Raw genomic sequence first — 21,443 nt, forward strand, 5'->3', positions numbered from 1 at the left:
TACCATAGTAGTGCTAACGTTATCGAATTATATTTATCCATTGGCAACATGTGGGGGGCTTGATATCCGAGGTGAAAGTGGAGGGACGTGATTATGCGTGGTGGAGCATACACCATTCCGGCATGAGGTGGGGACCCAGTATTGTGTAAACCACCTGTACGTGTGGATCTGTTGACATCCTATTCAATGGCACCGACAATCTCATCTAACAGAATGTGTCTAATTGCACAGTCAGTCATGTGTGAGCCAACTCACAGCGATGCGCGCTTTCGGTTTTCCGACTTCTAGTCTCACTTTTATTTTACCGTATCAATCCATGGAAGAAACATTTATTCATCATGATGAAACGAGCAAATTATACAGCAGCCTTTAAAAGAAAAGCCACATCTGTTTTGTTTTGTCCTGGATTCAGGTAAGTTGTCAAATCATATTATTACCGTACATATTGTCAGTTTACGGAAATGTTTTGAACAACCAATGTGCTATGCTTGTGCTGTGTTTCACCAGTCAGTAAAATGACATTTCTGTATCTGTAGACGAGCTCTGTTTTCTTGTATTCTTCTATTTATTGGTGCTAAAATTAGGGTGCGCGTTATACACAGGTACAATAATTTCCCCTAGATTTTATAAGAAATTTGGGGTGTGCGTCATACACGGGTGCGCCTTATATTCGGGAAATTACGTTAATCTAATCTAATCTAATCTAATATAATATAATATAATATAATATAATATAATATAATATAATATAATATAATATAATATAATATAATATAATATAATATAATATAATATAATTAGGGCTGTCAAACGATTAAAAATTTTAATCGAGTTAATTACAGCTTAAAAATTAATTAATCGTAATTAATCGCAATTCAAACCATCTATAAAATATGCCATATTTTTCTGTGAATTATATATATATTCTGTAAAATAAATTGTTGGAATGGAAAGATAAGACACAAGATGGATATATACATTCAATATACGGTACATAAGGACTGTAGTGGGCATTTCACTCTACTGTCATTTAAATCTGTCTATGCTGTCCTCACGCCGAAGCGTCTACTTTTTCCAAAGCTAGACCGCTAGTGAACGACGCCTTAATAATCAGACTTCTTCCTTTTTCATCTGATTTATTAATAAAATGGCCTCAAACCATTGTCCTCTTTACACCGTCGTAAAGCTACAAAAAAAAAAGTACACAAGCATTGCATTAGCAACAACGTTAGCTTAGCACGCTATACAGGTTAACTAAACATAAACAAAAAGCGTCTCATACAAAAAATATATCGTTTCACTTAGTAACACAATATGTACATTCTTTACAACAACCATACTTACGGACAAATCTTGTCCAAGGATCATATAAGCACAACAGAGACGTCGTGCAGCCATATAGAACTGGGAAGAAAAAAATAAACCATGTCGCAAAGCGACCACAAGAGTTCGCTGTTAGACAGCATAAAAAGCCTTGCTGTAAACCTTACCAAAAGGCAGAATACTGTCTGAATGGGACATGTGCGTTAATTGCGTCAAATATTTTGACGTGATTAATTTAAAAAATTAATTACCGCGCGTTAACGCGTTAATTTTGACAGCCCTAAATATAATATAATATAATATAATATAATATAATATAATATAATATAATATAATATAATATAATATAATATAATATAATATAATATAATATAAATCTTCAACGACATAATTTAACTTAGCTTCATGAGAATCACCCTTATGGATCTTCGCATTCCACCTCCACTTTTTCCATCTCGTTCATCTTTATGAGCAACTGGAACTGTTCACCTTCTCGAGGTGCTGAAGGATAAAAATCATTCGGCATATAAATAAAAAGAAACCCGACCGGGCAGAAGCCGACAACCATGTATTGTACAGCCTCGCTGACTGCTTTACAGCTGTCCAGCTATCCGTCTCACTGCTACAAGGCCTTTTACTTCAATCTCTGCTTTGACTCTTTAAATATTAATGTAAAGTATTCCTGAGAATCATTCAATTTAGAGTCTTGTGTTACATCTTTGCTCTGATTAAATATTAAAGACAATAACATATAGGGTTTTTGAACCAAACCTGATTTTTTTTTTTTTTTTTTTTTTTTACGAAATGCGGTTGTGAGGGATTAAACTCATGAGATGCTAATCAATGTTTTGATTGATGCTCATGTATCTTGCTATCTAAAAGGCCAATAGTCCACAGCCTAAACCCCTCTCATTCATATCCAGGTAGTTTGTTTGCAACCTATTTTAATCTTTTCTAGACATTCTTCTCCATGTTACAACATCAACTTTGAAGCTAGTCAAAGCTCTTGTTTTAATTGAATGACTCATGACCTGTTCTCTTCTAGCCTTGCAAGCAAGATGGTACTTCATTATTCATTGAGTCATCATTAGGAGTGGGAACCTCTGGGTAGCTCATACAATACGATTTGCGATACACAGCTCACGATAAATGGTTAACATTGGTAGGGACAATATAACCTGCATGTACACTTTTTGCTGGAGACGGGACATTAATAAGACCAAACAGATTGGGTGAACGATGGTCAGGGCTATATTTCACACAATTATGAACCTAATTAATTGATAGGCTAAATCAGGGGTGCTCATTATGTCGATCGCAACGCTAGTGAGGTTGGCTCGGAGCACCCCCCCTACCCAAAAAAATGTTTTTAATATACATATTTAATTATGATTATGTTGTGTGTATGTTGTATTGTTTGAGCACCTCTGTGAAACTAAGACTAGGACCTCTCTCTCTAAGCAGCTTCTTGCTCATGTTTTTCTGGTTCTATAGTTTCCAGCAGAGTTCAATCCAATTCTCACAGTTTAATTGACGTTAACAGTAGAAAACAACTAAGGGAGGACTCTTCTCTCTAAGCAGCGTCCTACTCAAGTTTTGCAGGTTAGCCAGTTCACACAGTTTAATGTTATGCTAACTCTGATGCACGTCAGACTTTTTTGTAGCAAAGTTAGTTGTGCGTTTCCCACCTCCACATAATTGACGTCTTTTCACATTACCGTATTTTTTGGACTATAAGTTGCAGGGTTTTTTTTCCCCCATAGTTTGGCTGGGGGTGCGACTTATACTCTTGAGCGACTTATGTGTGAAATTATTAACACATTATTATATCATTTCACATGTTATTTTGGTGTTTTGGAGTGACACTGATGGTTTGGTAAACTTGTTAGCATGTTCTTTATGCTATAGTTATCTGATTATCTTAATAGCTATGTTACGTTAACATACCGGCCACGTCTGCATTTCGTTCATGCATCATGTAACATTATCATACTGTACTCTTATTCAGCATGTTGTTCCCTATTGTATTTTTATTTTAAATTGCCTTTCAAGATGACATATCAGTTCTATGTGTTGGATTTTATCAAGTAAATTTCCCCAAAAAATGTGACTTATACTCCGGTGCGACTTACAGTACTACGCTAACTGCACGGTTTCTTTGCTTTTAACCAAGAATCAAGACTGTTTTACGTCCATATCTATGAAGGATTCGGGGATTTAAGCATTTATTCACAAGAATTTTCGCTAGAAAAGCTCTGTTTACGTCAGGCAGCCACTAGCCTCATTCGCTACAGTATATAGTGTATGATGATAATAAAGGGCTATTCTATTCTATAATAAGTTGTGATTGTATATCGAATTTATTACTAATCTATTTACATATTATTTATAATTGATTCTGCATGTTTTTCTCAATTATTAAGTTTCTGATGTTAAATTGAGTAATTTATTAGCTGTTGAAAACTATCATTACATTAAAAAAAATTGAGTTGCTATTTTGGTCAAAAACTTATACTGTATATGTTAAATATTGCCATTGATCCTGAAAATGTAGGTGATTATCTCTGCATTTGGTAATTTTTGTGCATCTAGTGTAAAATCTGAGACTTTTACAGCCATTTTAAGTTGTGTTATACTTATATAAAAAATCATCAGGATTTTATAAGGGAACGACTTGAATTTTTTCATGCCGCTGCTCATGGAGACTCATATATGGCTAAGGTAGGTGCCTGTTATGGTTTTAGGTCGGTAGCAGCTTTGGTTTTGAAAATACCCGTATTGGCCTGAATATAAGACGGTGTTTTTTGCATTGAAATAAGACTGAAAAAGTGGGGGTCGTCTTATATTCGCGGTCTAGAAATTATACCCATTCACGACGCTAGATGGCGCCAGATATCATTGAGGCGATGTTCTGTCATGACAGATCTCACTCTCAAGTTTAACCAGTTTGCATTATTTTATTGCAATGTTTATCCTTATTCAGATTTGTTCCAAGACTACAGTTACAGTAAGACTTCACTTTGATGGTTAATGCAGTTATTGCAATTTTGTTGTTTTATCACAATAGATTGGTTCATTTAGATTTCAAAAACCAGAAGCCATTCATTTACAAACGTGATTGCACTTTAGTTTACATATTTAAATGTTCAGATATTAAGATTTAAATGAGGCAAAATAACATGCTTTTTCTCACAAATACATTGTTATTATCATTTGTTTCTTATGTACTGAAATTATTTTCTGTATAAATATTAATTTGGTGTTCAAAAAGTCTTTTTTCAAACTTGAGTCTTGAAAAAGAGGGGGTCATCTTATAATCAGAGCCGTCTTATATTCGGGCCAATACGGTATTTGAAGTTTTTGAAAATTGGCCCTCTACAAATCGGCCCCGTTTCCTGTGTCATGTCAATTGGTAATGAAGTCTATGTTTTCTGTTTACCACTTGTATAGTATAACATAGTATTATTTCCTGACCCATGTATCGATAATCGTTATATCAAGACCATCGTTAGCCTAGTATCACAAATCATATCGTATCGTGAAGTATCCAGAGGTTACCACCTCTAGTGTATAAAAATAGAAATGTGATGTGACTGTTGACATGAAATCCAACGCAATTAGCTTTGATTCAACAGGTCAGACTACTCAACAAATGATGTCTTTGTGGGTTCAGAGTTGATGTACATGACTACAAACAAAAGAGACTATAGAGTCTAATGGCTGAATCATAACAGGCTCTTTATCAATCAAGGGGACAAGGCAGATAAGGAGTCAATGTAAAGCACACAATCAAGTGCAATGTAGAACTAGCAGGTTTTAGACTGGGAAATAATCGCTGTGTTTATCCGTGTTTTGGGTGTAACACGTTGACACAGACCTCTTTACCCTCGTCATATGGCCACTAAAACCCAGCGTAATACGATGGAATCGCGTTCCAAAAGTCTAAACTGCATTAGAAGTCTTGATTGTGTACGATGAATGTGGGCGAGCCCCCTCGATCGCCTCCTGCAGCAACAGCAGCAGCGCTTACAACTGTCTACACAGCCGTCAGCCACCATCCTACCTCAACTTGATGAAAAACCCTCGCGACATCACCCCTCCGATGCACGTTAATTTGAGTCAGATAAGGTGGTCCAAATGAGCCTCACTTACCACAAAACGCTCGCTCGTGGTGGGCTTCCGTGATGGAATAAAAGGGAGAAAACGTCGTTGTGTTTTTGTCTCAGACAGCCAAGAAACACAAGAAACTCCCACCTTCCCGGGGACCGTCTAAAAGTTCAACACCTGCCTGCGCGGAGCTTTAAGGGAGTGTCAACAAGCAAATAATCCATTTTAAAATGGTCGTGTGTTGAAGAATTGCAAAACGTCGACAACACTCTATGTGCATGTACTAGTATATTTTGTTAGTGGCAGCTTTTTATGTAATGCACTTTTTTTGAGGAGAAAAAGTGAACTTGTCCTACAATTTTTGTCGAAATCACATCATTTATGCATCAATAAATCCAGGACGCTAAGGGGTGAATAAAATCTAATTAGTTTTTGCTAAAAATGTACGGTTCAGCCAAAATTTCTGAAAAATATACCCATTCATTTCTATTGGCCCAAATTTCTCATTGATTTCCAATGGCTCTATTCACCATTCATTTCAATAGCACAAAAACTTCTATTCACGTGACCCGATATCAACAGGAAGTGTCCCTCAAATCAACAGGAAGTGACCAATATGAACAGGGTGTGATTCAAAAATGCCCCCAAATCAACAGGAAGTGATCCAATCTGAACAGGAAGTGACCTGTATATGCCCCAAAATCAACAGGAAGTGACCCATAAAAGCTGCAAATCAACAGGAAGTGACCCAATATGAACAGGGAGTGATCAAAAAACGCCCCTAAATCAATAAAGTGAAGTGATCCTCAGATCAGCAGGAAGTGACCCGATATGAACAGGATGTGATCCAAAAATGCCCCCGAATAGACAGGAAGTGATCCAATATGAATAGGAAGTGACCTGGATATGCCCCAAAATCAACAGGAAGCGACCCAATGTTAACAGGGAGTGATCAAAAAACTCCCCTGAATCAATAGAAAATGACCCAGTAGGAACAGGAAGGGACCCTGAAATGCCCCAAAGTTAACAGGAAGTGACCAGATAACTACAGGAAGTGACCCCTGAATGCCTCAAAATCAGCAGGAAGTGACCCTAGAATGCCTCCAAATCAATAGGAAGTGACCTGATATCAACAGGAAGTGACCCGAAATGCCCCCAAATCAACAGGAAGTGACCCAACATCTATAGGAAGTGGCCCTGAAATGCCCCCAAATCAACAGGAAGTGACCCAATGTGTGCAAGAATTGAACCCGAAATCAAATTGGACATTAAGGATACTTAGCAATATTGTTACTTTTGAAGGAATCTGACCTCGTAGTTGGATTGCTGGAATCACGGCAGCCGAACCGCTGGAACTGGCCCGGGCTGGCGCAACCCCGAAAACGAACAAAAGGCCAAACTCTGCACTTTCACCTTAGTCTTAACCCCTTGTACTGACTTCATTTTAAAAGCTGGAAGGCTTAGAAACACAAGTTGGCAATTTATTCCAAGTTGGCAGCAATCATACAGCACAGAGAGACCCAGCCGAGGAGGCAAACTGGATCCAGGGTCACCATATTGTAAGTCAAAAAAAGCTTCCTGAGAAAAAGACAACGATTAGTTGAACATTCAGTCTTTTAAAGGCTCTGGTGAGGCGGGCTGTGGCTCAGAAAGAGGGTGTGTTTGGGGGGTATTTAGGATTATTTTCTGCTGTGGATTGGGCAGGAGGGTTTCGGGCATTCCTGTTGTCAGGGCAGCAACAGTTGAGAATTTTGCCACTTAAGCGCTACTTGAATGCTGAGTGTCAACTTCTCAGACGCGGGTTCCTTGTTGTGAAATGTTCCTTGTGGCAAGAAAATATGTCCCATTATTGTTCTGGACTGCCCATTGTTGGCCTCCAGAAGAGCTGATGGCGGGATTTGAATGTGCAGATGTGGGCTTTTAGATGTCTTGCCTATCACCTGCTTATCAGCATCAATCTTGCTCAGTCAGCTGCATGGCACGCGCGTTGGGCTTCCGTGGTCAGAAGGCGTCCTGTATCTGTTCTGCCCTTATCTGCCCGTTGTCTTGGCACTGCAAATTCTAATCATTTCAAGTTCAACTTTTCATAATCTCAAATACTAGTATATTCTGCATGTTTTTCTTAAACTATGATTTAAAAGCTATTTAGTTTATATTAAGTGTGTTAGAGTAATACAAACAGTCAAACAGTAAATACGAGAAAAGATACTATTCCCTTCACTTTGAATAAAACTAAAAGTTATTTCCAATATTTTGACCTTTGCAGTCCTTAGCATTTTACTTTCAATAAAATTATATTCTTATCATAACTGTGATAACACAACAGAGAGGCAGAAGTGCTCTCTGCTGGAAAATAGCCATCATTGCACGTTCACCCCACTTAAAACAGTAATAAGATGCAACGCATATTACTTTGGGGTGCACATTTCAGGTGTTTTATTGACAAATTTTGTTTGATGTTAGAATAATAAAAAGTAGTTATTTTTATGTTACAATGAGTAATCATTTATGTTTTTGGGTTCCTTTTTTATCGTGACTAATGTAATTCTAATACATCATTTAACAAAATAAGAAAAATTTATCAGTGCATATTTTGCATTGCTTATGATTATACTAAGGATTTTGTTTTCGCATATAAGCTAACTATTGGATACACTGCATGTGCCACCACTAGTACTATTAGTATTTAGTACTAAGAGTAGTAGTAGGAATGGTAGTACCAGGGGTCGCGTTAACCGAATATTTTCCGTCGTTGACCGGTTTTTTAAAACGGTGACGGAAAAAACTGAAGTCCATCCGTCATTTTGACAGGTTGCAATTCACACCCCAGACCACAGGGTGGCGAGTGAGCATATTATTTAGCTATTGTCGCTCTTAAAGCATGACGTCGTTGGCCTTACTCGGAAAAATGTCAAGGCAACTGAGCGTCCGAACTAAGGCTACGTTCATACTACAGGTCTCAATGCATGAATCCGATTTTTTCGTGTTTTTCCGACTCGAGTGAGGCATTAACTTGACGGTCTGAACGTGACAAGTCGCATAGAACGGGACCATTTCAAATCCGATCTGGTCACTTTCGTATGTGGTCTAAATCCGATCTGGGCCACATTTTTCCAGACTGTCGCGGCGGTCTGTACTGTCCAGTCCCGCAAATCGGATTTAATGCAGCAATTACGTCATCAAAAAGCGAGAGACAGTACGGTAGCTGTGGTAGCGATGCAGCAGTGTGTTATTAGCGCCTAGCTTGCCTTGAACACGGCTTTTTAGGAAGGGTCAGACTTGACAACAGTCATAAAAAAATAAAAATAGGTTTGAGGATAAGCCTGAGAATGATCGGTTTTCTCTCTGCTCCATATAAGCAATATTTCAACATTGCTTACACGGCCGAGAGTCGGGGCAAACTGCCCGTATGTGTGTGTGACATGCACGAACAGTGCGTGCATGCTATCGATCCATATACTTTGAATATAAGCCTAAACGGGGATTATATATGCCTGTTATTTGTGTCCTCTTTTTAACAGCAACAAGCCTATGGCTACGTTCATACTACAGGTCTTAATGCACAAATCTGATTTTTTGTCATATCTGCGCACTAATTCGCAGTCCGACATGCGCTGAGCAAGACGACCCGCGTGCGCAGAAGCATCAAAACAAATGACCATACAATCACACATGCTGGCTGTCATCCGTCATTCTAGGGATATCATATTTTGCTTATTAAAAAGAGTACACAAATAACAGGCATAAATAATCCCTGTACAGGTTTATATTCAAAGCATATGGATCGATAGCATGCACGCACTGTTCGTGCATGTCACACACACATCCGAGCAGTTTGCCCCGACTCTCGGCCGTGTAAGCAATGTTGAAATATTGCTTATATGGAGCAGAGAGAAAACCGATCATTCTCAGGCTTATCCTCAAACCGTTTTTTTTTTTTTTTTTTTTAATGACTTGTCAAGTCCGACCCTTCCTAAAAAGCCGTGTTTAAGGCAAGCTAGGCGCTAATAACGCACAGCTGCTTGATGTGTGATGGCGCGGTGTGGATTCTCTGTTAAAATTGTTCGGACAGAATATTAATTAAAGATGAATGAAAACTAAATACTATTGAATATGTCATTATTAACATTTTAAAAATTTAAGTGACGGGTAAAAATAGATTATGACCGGATTTTTATGACCCTGTCAGTCAAAATGACAGACAACGAAAAAGTCTAGCGCAACCTCTGGGTAGTACTTTTTTTTTTCGTTTTGCTTTGCATGTAAATATGTTTACTTTGCTGTCTCAACTTGTCTAAACGGTTCTCCAACAGGGCCAAAAACGAAAAGTGGTATTTGGTATGTGGCAAATTTGATTTTGGCATGTGACATTTTTTTGCCATGTGGATTTTTTTGGTGTGTTGTCATGCCATGTCTTTTCCTGTTTTATTTTGAAGGCTTCGCCCTCCTTGTGTCTGCGTACTTGCCCTTCCTCTGGTCACCTAATCACCTCTTGTTTCCACCTGTTCCCCATTACCCCCTGTGTATATATTACCTTAGTTTCCCTTGTCTTGTGCAGAAGTGTCTTTCGTCCAAGGTCAGTCACGTAAGCCTCTCGTCATAGCCTATCGTCATAGCCCATCATAGTTTTACTGAATATTATCCTCCATTGGAGCGCTTTGTGTTTGAACTTTTTTGATCTTGGCTATCTTGACTTTTTCCTCTATTAGGAGCGTTTTGTGTTTTTACCTTTCCTCCCTTTTGGAGTGCATTTTTGTTTGAAACCTTATTTTGTTTCTAGTCATCCTGACTCATTCCTCCGTTGGAGCGCTTTTTGTTTGTGCTTTTTCTCATCCCCGCATGTCAGCGGAAGAACCTGTGTTTTCAAAATAAATTTTTGCCTGAACCTCCGCAGCTGAGTCCGCCTCGTCATCTCGGCCTGACATGTGTGGCAAAATGGATTTTGGCATGTGGCATTTATTTCGCAATGTGGCAAAATTTATTTTGCCATGTGGCATTTTTTTGCCATGTGAAATATTTTTGGTATGTGGCAAAATGTATTTTGGCATGTAACATTTTTTTTTGCTATGTGGCAAAATTGATTTTGATATGTGGCATTTTTGCCAAAAATGCCCCCGACCAAAATGAATGTTGCCACATGGCATTTTTTTGTCATGTGGCAAAATGAATTTTGCCATATAACAAAAAAATGCCATAGACCAAAATGAATTTTGCCATATACCAAAAAAATGCCACAGACCAAAATGAATTTTGCCACATACCTAAAAAAGGCCATATGCCAAAATCTATTTTGCTACATACCAAAACAAAATGCAAAATGTGGCAAAATTCATTTTGGCATGTGGCATCTTTTTTTTTTTTTTTTTTTGCCATGTAGCATTTTTTTTTTTTTATGTGGCAAAATGGATTTTGGCATGTGGCATTTTTTGCCATGTGGCAAAATTCCTTTTGCCATACCCCCCCCCCCCAAAAAAAAATTTTTGCCATATACCAAAAAAAAAACACAGGATGTATGGCAAAATGAATTTTGCCACATGGCAAAAAATAATGCCACGTACTCCATAAAATGCCTCATGCCAAAATCCATGTTGCCACATGGCAAAAAAATGCCACATTGCAAAATCAATTTCTGTCTCTCGGTGTGTGTGAGTACTTTTTTTTTTTTTTCACTTCTGTCTTACTGACTTCTGATGAGTATGAAATAGGAGCGAGAACTCAAGCATCCTCGCCAGCAGGAGGCGATGGAGGTAGACGCTAAGTTGCTACGAGTAAATAAAGCTATCTTGTGAGGCTCGGCTGTCGGCCGCACTTGGGTTCAGCTCCGCGGTGCTGAAAAGGACAGCTCCTTCCACGGCTGCAGGTACGCGAACGTTCTCGTCTCATCACCCCTCGTCGTCTTTCCACGTGAATGACGTCATGAAACCGTTTTAATCGCTCATTTTTCGTTTGAGTCAACCTCGGAGGCTTTAGGGTAAGATTCAGTGTGTGAAGTGGGTGAAAAGTACCCCTGTGTTTCTACGTCGGTTCTCTCAATGACGAGACTATCTGTATTCTTCCACTCAAATGTTACATTCAGCTGTAGATTAGCAGAGCACCGTGGCAGGACGCGAGGTATTTTTGGTCCTCCCGTGGCCCCTAAGGGTCTGGGGAACCCAATTTTTTCAAATTAGTTTTCTCCTCGCTGTCGCGCTCTCTCTCTCTCTGGTGTTTATACTAATGTCATCAGTTTTACCATAGAAGAGAATCTAAATGTTATTCTTTATATAAAATATGGTTTTGTCACCTGAATTACTTCCACCTAAAACTCTAATCAACCTTTCTCAATCGGGATTCAACTTTTTATCTTGATGATGAATAATGTACGATTATCTGAAAATAATGCCTCCATGAGCTCCAAATAAAAATGTATTTTTAAATTAATAATGTAGAAAATAACCGAACACATTTTAATTACTGAATGAATGCACTAATTGGTATTTGGTTTCGAAAGTAAAGTCCCAACATGCTCCAACCTTCTTTCCTTCTAAACCAGGCCGTTTACAAGAAGAAAAGAAGCAGCATGTTTTTTTTATTTTATTATTATTTTTTTTTTATGACTGTCAACACTTTCCTGTGAAACACAGACTGTGTCCTGGGACCTCTTTCCCTAATTAGCATTGTTTTGCTGGTTCTGTAGTTTCCAGCATAGTTCACTACATTTCTCAGTTCAATTAACGTTAACGGTAGAAAACACACTGCAAATTTATCATTAGACCATAAATAAGTCAATTTTACTTTCAGCTAGCTAGTTTTCTTATTTCATAAAATCTGAGTAAAACTTACTTGAAACACGGGCAGATAATTCCACTTATTTCTAGTAGATTTAGACTGAACGCAAGTGAATTTAACTTGTTTTAAGGAGGTGTATTTTTGCAGTGTACTCGAGTTTTGCAGGTTAACAAGTTCACGCAGTTTAATGCCTGTCAGTAGCAAAATTAAGGGCGTGTTTGCCACCGTCCACAATATTGACGTCCTTTTACACATCGGAGGTGGCCGATAATGATTTCTAATATCCCTCCTTTTCAAAGCGGGAGGAGTTGGCGGCATGTAATTCCGTCGAGGTTGTGTGTATACGTTTGTGTTGGGAGGGGGTTTGGAGGGGGGTCTAGTAATAAGACTGCATAGAGTGCTGCTGCCTTTTAGTGGGTAAATAAGGAGCAGCATCTAGAGTGTAAGCTACTTCATATGTTGGTAGTAGTACTGCTGACCAATTTATTAAGCCTGTGTGCGGACCAGACGTTATTGATTTTATGACAGAGGCTGGGGGCTGGATGAAATTTGACCACGGGCCGCATTTGGCCCCCGGGCCGGACTTTGGACATGTTTGCTTTAGACAAAATAACTGCGAACAACCGCTTCCGGTATCCATCAGTGGGATTCTTACAATGTTCTGCTGGAATTTTAGATTATTCTTCGTTGGCCAACTGCTCCAGGTCTCTGAGATTTGAAGGGTGCCTTCTCCAAACTGCCATTTTCTGATCTCTCCACATGTGTTCTATGGGATTCAGGTCTGGACTCATTGCTGGACACTTCAGAAGTCTCTCTGCTTTCTGCTTCATTTTCTAGTGCTTTTTGAAGTGTGTTTTGGGTCATTGTCCTGCTGGAAGACCCATGACCTCTTAGGGAGACCCAGCTTTTTCACACTGGGCCCTATATTATGCTGCAAAATTTGATGGCAGTCTTCAGACTTCATAATGCCATGCACATGTTCAAGCAGTCCAGTGCCAGAGGCAGCAAAGCAACCCCAAAACATCAGGGAACCTCCGCCATGTTTGACTGTGGGGACTGTGTTCTATTCTATGAAGGCCTCGTTTTCTTCCCTGTGAAATCTATGTTGATACCTTTTCCCAAAAAGCTCAACTTTTGTCTCATCTGAGAACATTTTTCCAAAACGTTTTTGGCTTTCTCGGGTAAGTTTTGGCCAACTCCAGCCTGGCTTTTTTATGTCTCTGGGTCAGAAGTGGGGTCTTCCTCGGTATCCTACCATAGAGTCCCTTTTTATTTAAATGCCAATGGATAGTACGGGTTGACACTGTTGTACCCTCGGACTGCGGGACAGCTTGAACTTGTGTCGATGTTAGTCGAGGTTCTTTATCCACTATGCGCACAATCTTTCGTTGAAATCTCTCGTCAATTTTTCTTGCCGTCCACATCTAGGGAGGTTAGCCACAGTGCCATGGGCTTTACACTTATTGATAACACTGTGCATATTAGACACAGGAAAATTCAGGTCTTTGGAGATGGACTTGTAGCCTTGAAATTGCCCATGCTTTCTCACAATTTTGCTACTCAAGTCCAGAGAACGTTCTTTGGTCTTCTTTCTTTTCTCCATGCTCATTGTGGAAAACACAAAGACACAGGACAGAGGTTGAGTCAACTTTAATCCATTTTAACTGGCTGCAAGTATGATTTAGTTATTGCCACCACGTATTTTTTGCCACAGGTAAGTAACAGGTGCTGTAAATTACACAAATTAGAGAAGCATCACATGATTTTTCAAAGACTGCCAATACTTTTGTCCAGCTAATTTTTGGAGTTTTGTGTAAAATGATAAGGATTTTTTCCCATTCTCTTTTATGTTTTTTCAATGCAAGCAAAAATAAATAAAGATATTACAACCAAAGCATTTATAATTGCTATCATTTTCTGGGAGAAACTGAGGATTATTTGACAGAATTGCAGGGGTGCCAATACTTTTGGCCAGCAGCAGTGGAAATGACCGTCGTTGTTTACTTGATCACCAAGCCCTCAAAGGATCGATCTCACCAGGTTAAGTTAAGCTGTTTAGGGAAATGGAACGGTCCTTAAAATGGCGGCGGGGACAAGGGCAAGTGCCTAGGACAAGTGAGCAAGCGTGAATAAAACAGTTATTAAAACGCAGCCATTACCTGCCACTGATCGCCATAGATGTCCAATCCAATCAACCCTCCCACTTCAAATGGATTGGACGTATACTAATGATAAACTCACAGCAGGATGAAAATAGTTTGTCTTTCTGTATTGTGAAATCGTTATCGTGAGCCTGTTTCACAAATCGTGTCGTATCGTGAGCTACCCAGAAGTTCCCACCTCTAGTCAGCATGTTGTTTTGTGCCATTCCCTCCCACACGTAGGCATGTTCACCCGGATGCTGAAACTGAGGCTACTCAACGCAGTGGCCCCCGCGTACTTTTACACGGCGACAGCGGTCACCTTCATCCTGCACTTCGGCTTCTTCATTCCGACAATCTTCCCCAGTCCGGCAACCTCGCCAGGAGGCTCCACGACGGTTCACGCCGTCATTTTCCTTTTTCTGATGTTCAACGCCCTGGGGAATTATACCATGACTATCCTGTATCCTGCGGCGAGCGCTAACGAAACGACCGTCCCGGTGTGCTCGCCGCACTGCTCGGACAAAGTGGACGCGCATTATCTTCTGAACGGACGCCACTTCTGCAAACTGTGCAAAAAAGTGATACTCAAACGGGATCACCACTGCTTCTTCACTGGGAATTGTATCGGCAACAAAAACATGCGCTACTTCATCATGTTTTGCGTCTATACATCGTGCATTTGTTTGTATTCGCTGGTTCTCGGCGTGGCCTTCCTCACGGTGGAGTACTCCATCTCTTTTGAGAACCCGCTGACCTTCTTGACGCTTCTTCCACTCTCCGCTGGTTACTTCTTTACAGGTGAGTTTTAACATTTTATGGTGGTGGCCAATATTGTTAGAGAACTTGCCATGGTAGCTTAGCTTTAGGAGGTAAGCTCCTTGGGGGTCATTTGCAGGGGCGGATCTAGAAAAATATTTATAGGATGGAAAGAAGGAGGCCGTAATTTTGTGAGGGTGGCAAATATTTCTTGACGGTATTCTTTGGAGAATGATGTGATATTCTGCGACAATTTGATTCAAAGGCCTTTGATTGATTCAATACAAAATGATGAAGACATTTAACACAATCAATTCCAATTTACAAATCGATATCTTGATCCACATGGATAGATTGTTACGCCCCTAGTGTCAACATATATTAGATGTCTATACTAGGGCTTTCAAACGATTAAAATTTTTAATCGACTTAATTACAGCTTAAAATTAATTAATCGTAATTAATCGCGATTCAAACCATCTCTAAAAATATGCCATATTTTTTCTGTAAATTATTGTTGGAATGGAAAGATAAGACACAAGGCGGATATATACATTCAACATACGGTACATAAGGTAGCACCAAAGGTAGCACCAACGAACGGCACCATTGCGGTTCCGTTCCATTGTAGATGGGGGTGGGGCTACGTGGCGTCATCACTACAAATTAAAAGTAAAATATCTACTGACTTACATAATTTTAGCCGGTTTACATCAAAAAGGAGGGCTGGTAGATAAGGTAGGTAGATAAGATAGGTAATAAATCCACTTTATTCCTACTCCTCTATTCAGGTACAATATCCGGCCTGCAGCTTTTCCTGGTTCTGATGCTGTATGTGTGGCTGGGTATCGGCCTGGTGTGCGCGGGATTCTGCTGCCAGCAAGTGCTGCTGGTGGCCCGGGGCCAGACTTGGTGTCAGATGCAGAGGGGGCAGCTGGTGGAGAACCGCAGCCCCTGGCGAAGCAACCTGACCGATGTGTTCGGCACCAACTGGGCGCTGGGCCTCATTCTGCCTGTGCACACAACGGAGATGTGCTCGGAGGAACCACTCAAGCAAGACTGATTATTTGTTTATCGGCAACTTCCAATAGGTCACACAATCTGTAGGGACAAATCATTTACACAGAAAATACATTTTATACAGTCCAAGTAAAATACATTTTTTTAAAAAGTGGAGAGGTTGAAAGGCTTTATAATGTCAAAATCTGAACAGAATTATTATCATTTTGTTATAGCCTCATAGCATAATTGCCTAAATCATATTTTGATATCTGCCTAACTTTGCGCTCCTTTCATTTCTGCATAATCCTGCCTTTCTGCTTATATCCAACACTTTTAGAAACCAGAGCAATATTAAAAAAGGCCTTTTTTTTCCCCGAGTATATATTTTTTTCTTGTTCTCTAGAACTAGTGAAAAATGACAGAAGCCAGGGGTGTCAAACTTATTTTTAGTTTGCGGAACACATTTATGGCAATTAGATCTCATGTGGGACGGATTTGGTTTGTGCAGCGGTGGGGCCTATTGAACTAACTGCCTGTCATTGACAGTGGTAGCTGTCCAATCCATTTTGACTGGGAGGGATGAATGAACTCTGTGCTCAGATGCTCATCTTTCCATGCCATTGACGGTGCTAGACGCCCGATCCATTTTGACTGCGAGGGACAAATGAACTCAGTCAAAATGGATTGGACGTCTAGCGCTGTCAATGGGGGGGACGAATGAACTCAGTCAAAATGGATTGGACGTGTAGCACCGTCACTGGCACAGAAAGATGAGCATTCACAGCTAATCCTTACAGTTAAAGTGAATTGGATGTCAATTTTGGATTATTTTCTGGTGATTTTTCAGGCATTTCCAGGTGACTTTCTGTTGATTTGGTGTCACTTCCGGTTGGTTTTGGGGCATTTTTGGGTCACTTCAATTCTTGATCATTTCCTGTTCATTTTTCGGGTTTTCGGACTGTTTTCTGTGGATTTTGGGGCATTTCCAGGTGACTTCCTTTTGATTTAGTGTGACTTCCTTTTGGTTGTAGGCAGTGCTTAATTTGTAAATCATGAGGTGCCGGAACGCAAAGTAGTTATGACAGCGCAGGGATGACGAGACAAGCACAGGTCCCGGAACATACGCAGAAAATGGTGCTGAAAACAACACGCAAATGCCCACTTGACATGCTGTGGGGCAAGCCTCAATTTCAGATAGTGTGGTATAAATGTTATGACAACAATTTACAATTATTTAGGCTATACTCTGCACAGCATGGGCAATTGCCCACATAACCACAGGTGGGACCTAGAGTACACAGTCAGCAATTAGTTTTTCAACAGGTCTAACTTATTAAACATAAAAAAAAAAAAAAATCTGAGATTACAATAAATGACACAAACCCATTGCGAGTTTCCTCCCCCCATCTTCTCTGGCCCCAAAGTTCCCACCGCTTTACAAATTGTGCAGCACAAACCCGAATTTCCTGTAAGGGTACTGGCCTGTTGCTCCGGCTGTTGGTGGTCCACCTGGCTGACTGCTGGCGCTGTAGCTGGCCTCCACTCCGGGTGGAGCTGAACCTGACCAGCTGCTGCCATGGTAGCAGCCTCCTGCCCTGGCTTGGCTGTCTGTCCGTGAACCTGGCTAGCTGCTGCGGCGCTAGCCTCCTGCTGCACCCATTAGCATGATCACTGCATCTACCCTCATCACCGGTTGTTGCTTTTCTGATTCGTTTTGAACCATTGTAACTGCGGACACGAAAGTGAGCCATGTGCAGTTTGTGCACGCTCTCGCTCGCAGCCCAAATCACAAATCTATGGTTTTCCCGGGCCAATGTCAAAATTAAAGCATGTGATTTTGTATGGACAGTATGAATGAGCTACAAAACAACCCCACGGGCTGCAGTGGACCTCCTGCATCCATTTGACACCCTGATTTAGGCAATTATGCTATGAGGCTAACAATTAGCTGAAGAAAAAACACTTTATTGGTGAAAAAAAATCGACAACTGTCCCTGAATGGATTGCTTTTTTTTCCGAGTTTGAAAACAGAAAGATAAACACACTTTTGTACAGTAATAAGAGAACTAAAACACACAGCTAGCTAGCTAGCTAGTTAGCTAGGTACACAACATTTGAAGAGAAACTTACTGGAGAGGGAACATATTGTTTATAGAACGACAGATTGCCTAGAAGTTTTAAACCGTTATTGCTTGCAGGCAGGTTTGCCGCAATAGTCGCTATATCAAACTAAAAAATGTACTTGCTGTTTTCGTGTGTAGGGCGAACCAATAAAAGCCCCATAGGTTATTGGGTGATTCTCATTAAAGCTATGCGTTACGGTCATTGAGGACATTTATCAAAGCTAGCTTAAGATACCAAAATGCTATGATGACTCAAATCATTTTTTTTTTTCATTAACAGTTTGAGCTCCCAAATATTTTATTTACAGTAGAATAGCTAATTGATGAATGTCTAAAAACATTTAATACTACACATTATGGTAGTGATCATCAATAGTGGAGATGTAGGCATATAAACCTACAGTGGAATGAAAAAGTATCTGAACCTTTTGGAATTTCTCATATTTTTGCATAAAATCACCATTAAATGTGATCTGATCCTTGTCAAAATCACACAGATGTAAAAACAAGGTCTGCTTTAACTAAAACGACCCAAGCATTTATAGGTTTTCATATTTTAATGAGGATACAAATAATGACTGAAGGGGGAAAAATAGGTGAACCATCACATTTAATATTTTGTGCGCCCCCCCCCCCCTTGGCAGCAATAACTTCAGCCAGACGCTTCCTGTAGCTGCAGATCAGTCTGGCACATCGATCAGCACTAATCTTTTAGACCCGTTCTTCTCAACAAAACTGCTGTAATTCAGTCAGATTCCTGGGATGTCTGGCATGAATCGCTGTTTTTAAGTCATGCTACAGCGTCCAATGGGGTTCAAGTCTGGACTTTGACTTGGCCACTCCAGAACTTATACCTATACGTATTTTGCTCTTCTTAAACCATTCTGAAGCTGATTTACTTCTGTGTTTTGGATCATTATCTTGTTGCAGCATCCATCCTCTTTTTAGCTTCAACTGTCTGACAGGCGGCCTCGGGTTTCCCTGCAAAAAATCCTGATAAACTTTTGAATTCATTCTTCCATTAATGGTTGCAGGTTGTCAAGGCCTTGAGGCAGCAAAACAGCCCCAAATCATGATGCTCCCTCCACCATACTTCAAGGTGGGGAGGAGGTGTTCAAGGCCTTGAGGCAGCAAAACAGCCCCAAATCATGATGCTCCCTCCACCATACTTCAAGGTGGGGATGAGGTGTTGATGTTGGTGAGCTGTTCCATTTTTCCTCCACACATGACTACGTGTGTTACTCCCCAACAATTCAGCTTTGGTTTCATCAGTCCACAAAATATTTTGCCAAAACTTTTGGGAGTGTCCAAGTGCCTTTTTGTAAACATTAAACGAGCAACAATGTTTTTTTACGACAGCAGTGGCTTCCTCCGTGGAGTCTGTAGCTGTCCCTTGGTCCAAAAAAGACAAAGTAGTCCCGACTGATGCTCCAGTTTCTTTTATTTTTCTCTCCACTCTCGTTCGCACCATAAGCACCTGGTGCACCTGATTCCGCCGATCAAGGGTGCTAAAACAATGTGACCTGGTCTGCAGCTTTAATGGACACTCTTTAATGGTTGTAGACTTATCCTCTCCCTTTGTCTCTATAACTTTCCGTTTTTGCCGACACAACATACAAGGCACGACCGCATTGAGTGGTGCTTCCCGCATTCTGAAGCTTTGGCCTTCCTCCTCACTGCTTCTACATCGTGCAGATAAACTAGGGAAGCCTGCGCAACGTTGCCGTCCTATGGCGCTTATGGGAATTGCACGAAATAATGATGCAGAATGATCAAGCAGACTTATATATAGATAATTAAATTCGAAACAAACTAACTTTTGAACTTTTAAACATTATATCAAATTATATTACATTGGAGTGCAGATTATCTGCATTTACAGAGTCCTCCCATGAACACCATTCTTGGGCATGGTTTTATATATACTGTAGCTGATGTGTGCACAGAGATATTGGACTGTGCCAGTGATTTCTGTAAGTCTTGAGCAGCCACTCTGGGGTTCTTTTTTTTTTTTTTTTACCTCTCTGAGTATTCTGCTCTGAACTCTTGGCGTCATCTTTGGTGGATTGCCACTTCTTGGGAGAGAAGCAACAATGCCAAACTCTCTCCATTTGTAGACAACTTCTTGATGAACATCCAGACTTTTATAGATCGTTTTGTATCCTGTCCCAGCTTTATACAAATTAACAATCTTTGATCGCAGGTTTTCAGACAGCTCTTTTGACCGGCCCATGATGCACATCAGACAATGCTTCTCATCAAGACAATTCTTACCAGATGTGTGTTTTATAGTAAGCAGGGCAGCTTTCAACCACTCATCAGTGATTGGGCACACGCCTGACTTAAATTGTTTGGTAAAAATTGGTTTGAATTGCTCTTTAAATCTCCTTAGGCAGAGGGTTCACTTACTTATTTTCCCCCTTCTGTAATTATTTGCATGCAATCCTCATTAAATTATGAAAAAATGTTGGGGGGGGGGGGGGGGGTTAGTTAAAGCAGACACTGTTTTTACATCTGTGTGATTTTGACTAAGATCAGATCACATTTGATGGTGATTTTATGCAGAAATGTGAGACATTCCAAAAGGTTCAGATACTTTTTCAGACCACTTCAACAACTAACAATATGAAAAAAGGCCAAACAATCACAACTTGTAGCCATCTTTTGTCTTGCCTTCTTTCTGGTGCATTATGGGTCAATTAGTTTTGAAAAACAAACCCCACTGTAGTTATGCCGAAAATATGAACACAGTGCAACAGCAATGAAAGTTGCATGAAAGGTAAGGAACCATTATAGTTTATCATAATCTGCTAAATTATATAGTTTATGAAATGGATTGAATACCAGTAGTCCCCGGGTTCCAACGTACTCGACTTATCTGATTTCGATTTTACGACGCCAGAGTCTCATTTGCTATTTTGTCTCCTGTCGTTTTTGGTCCCATAAATAGTACATTCACAGTATCTTATTTTTTACTTTACTTTATTAATTATGTGTTCTGTCCTCACTAAACTTGAAGTTGTTCATTTTGACAGACAACAAATAAGGCAATAGATTAAATTAGGCTAATTTGCCAAACAAAAGTCCACTATTTTAAATGCTACGAGTGCTAACGTATGTACAATTCTCATTGCAAATCATTCACACATAACTCCACAAGCTGTAGCGCTAAACTTAATTACAAATACATACACAAAAATATATGAGGTGAAACAACTTA

General features: G+C 40.0%; 2 protein-coding genes across 4 annotated transcripts in view; one reads left to right on the plus strand and one right to left on the minus strand.

Annotated features, from left to right (window-relative positions):
* The window catches only part of tmem63c (transmembrane protein 63C), a 95,940-nt gene extending 90,361 nt beyond the window's left edge, over positions 1-5,579 (minus strand). For both annotated transcript variants that reach the window (XM_057859656.1, XM_057859655.1), the window contains exon 1: positions 5,476-5,579. The gene's annotated coding sequence lies outside the window, so the exon portion shown is untranslated. The remainder of the gene's footprint in view (positions 1-5,475) is intronic.
* A 5,643-nt stretch (positions 5,580-11,222) lies between these two features.
* On the plus strand, positions 11,223-20,666 carry zdhhc22 (zinc finger DHHC-type palmitoyltransferase 22). 2 transcript variants are annotated; one of them, XR_009067121.1, is made up of 4 exons: positions 11,223-11,290; positions 14,583-15,140; positions 15,890-19,322; positions 19,399-20,666. XR_009067121.1 is itself a non-coding variant. In XM_057859139.1 (3 exons), exons 2-3 carry the CDS (start codon positions 14,585-14,587, stop codon positions 16,159-16,161), a joined length of 828 nt encoding a protein of 275 aa, XP_057715122.1. In that variant the 5' UTR covers positions 11,223-11,290; positions 14,583-14,584; the 3' UTR covers positions 16,162-20,666. The 2 variants fall into 2 exon arrangements, 1 of the variants encoding a protein (XP_057715122.1); XM_057859139.1 differs by having other exon boundaries at positions 15,890-20,666.
* The last annotated feature ends 777 nt before the right edge of the window (positions 20,667-21,443 follow it).

The sequence above is a fragment of the Corythoichthys intestinalis genome, chromosome 15 (assembly GCF_030265065.1).
Source record: "Corythoichthys intestinalis isolate RoL2023-P3 chromosome 15, ASM3026506v1, whole genome shotgun sequence".
In the NCBI taxonomy this organism is placed as follows: Eukaryota; Metazoa; Chordata; class Actinopteri; order Syngnathiformes; family Syngnathidae; genus Corythoichthys; species Corythoichthys intestinalis.

Bases quoted from the DNA above. Each gene is read 5' to 3' on its own strand.
- zdhhc22 (XM_057859139.1), top strand. From the start codon at position 14,585: ATGTTCACCCGGATGCTGAAACTGAGGCTACTCAACGCAGTGGCCCCC. The intron at 15,141-15,889 runs GTGAGTTTTAAC...TCCTCTATTCAG, and splicing joins CGCTGGTTACTTCTTTACAG to GTACAATATCCGGCCTGCAG.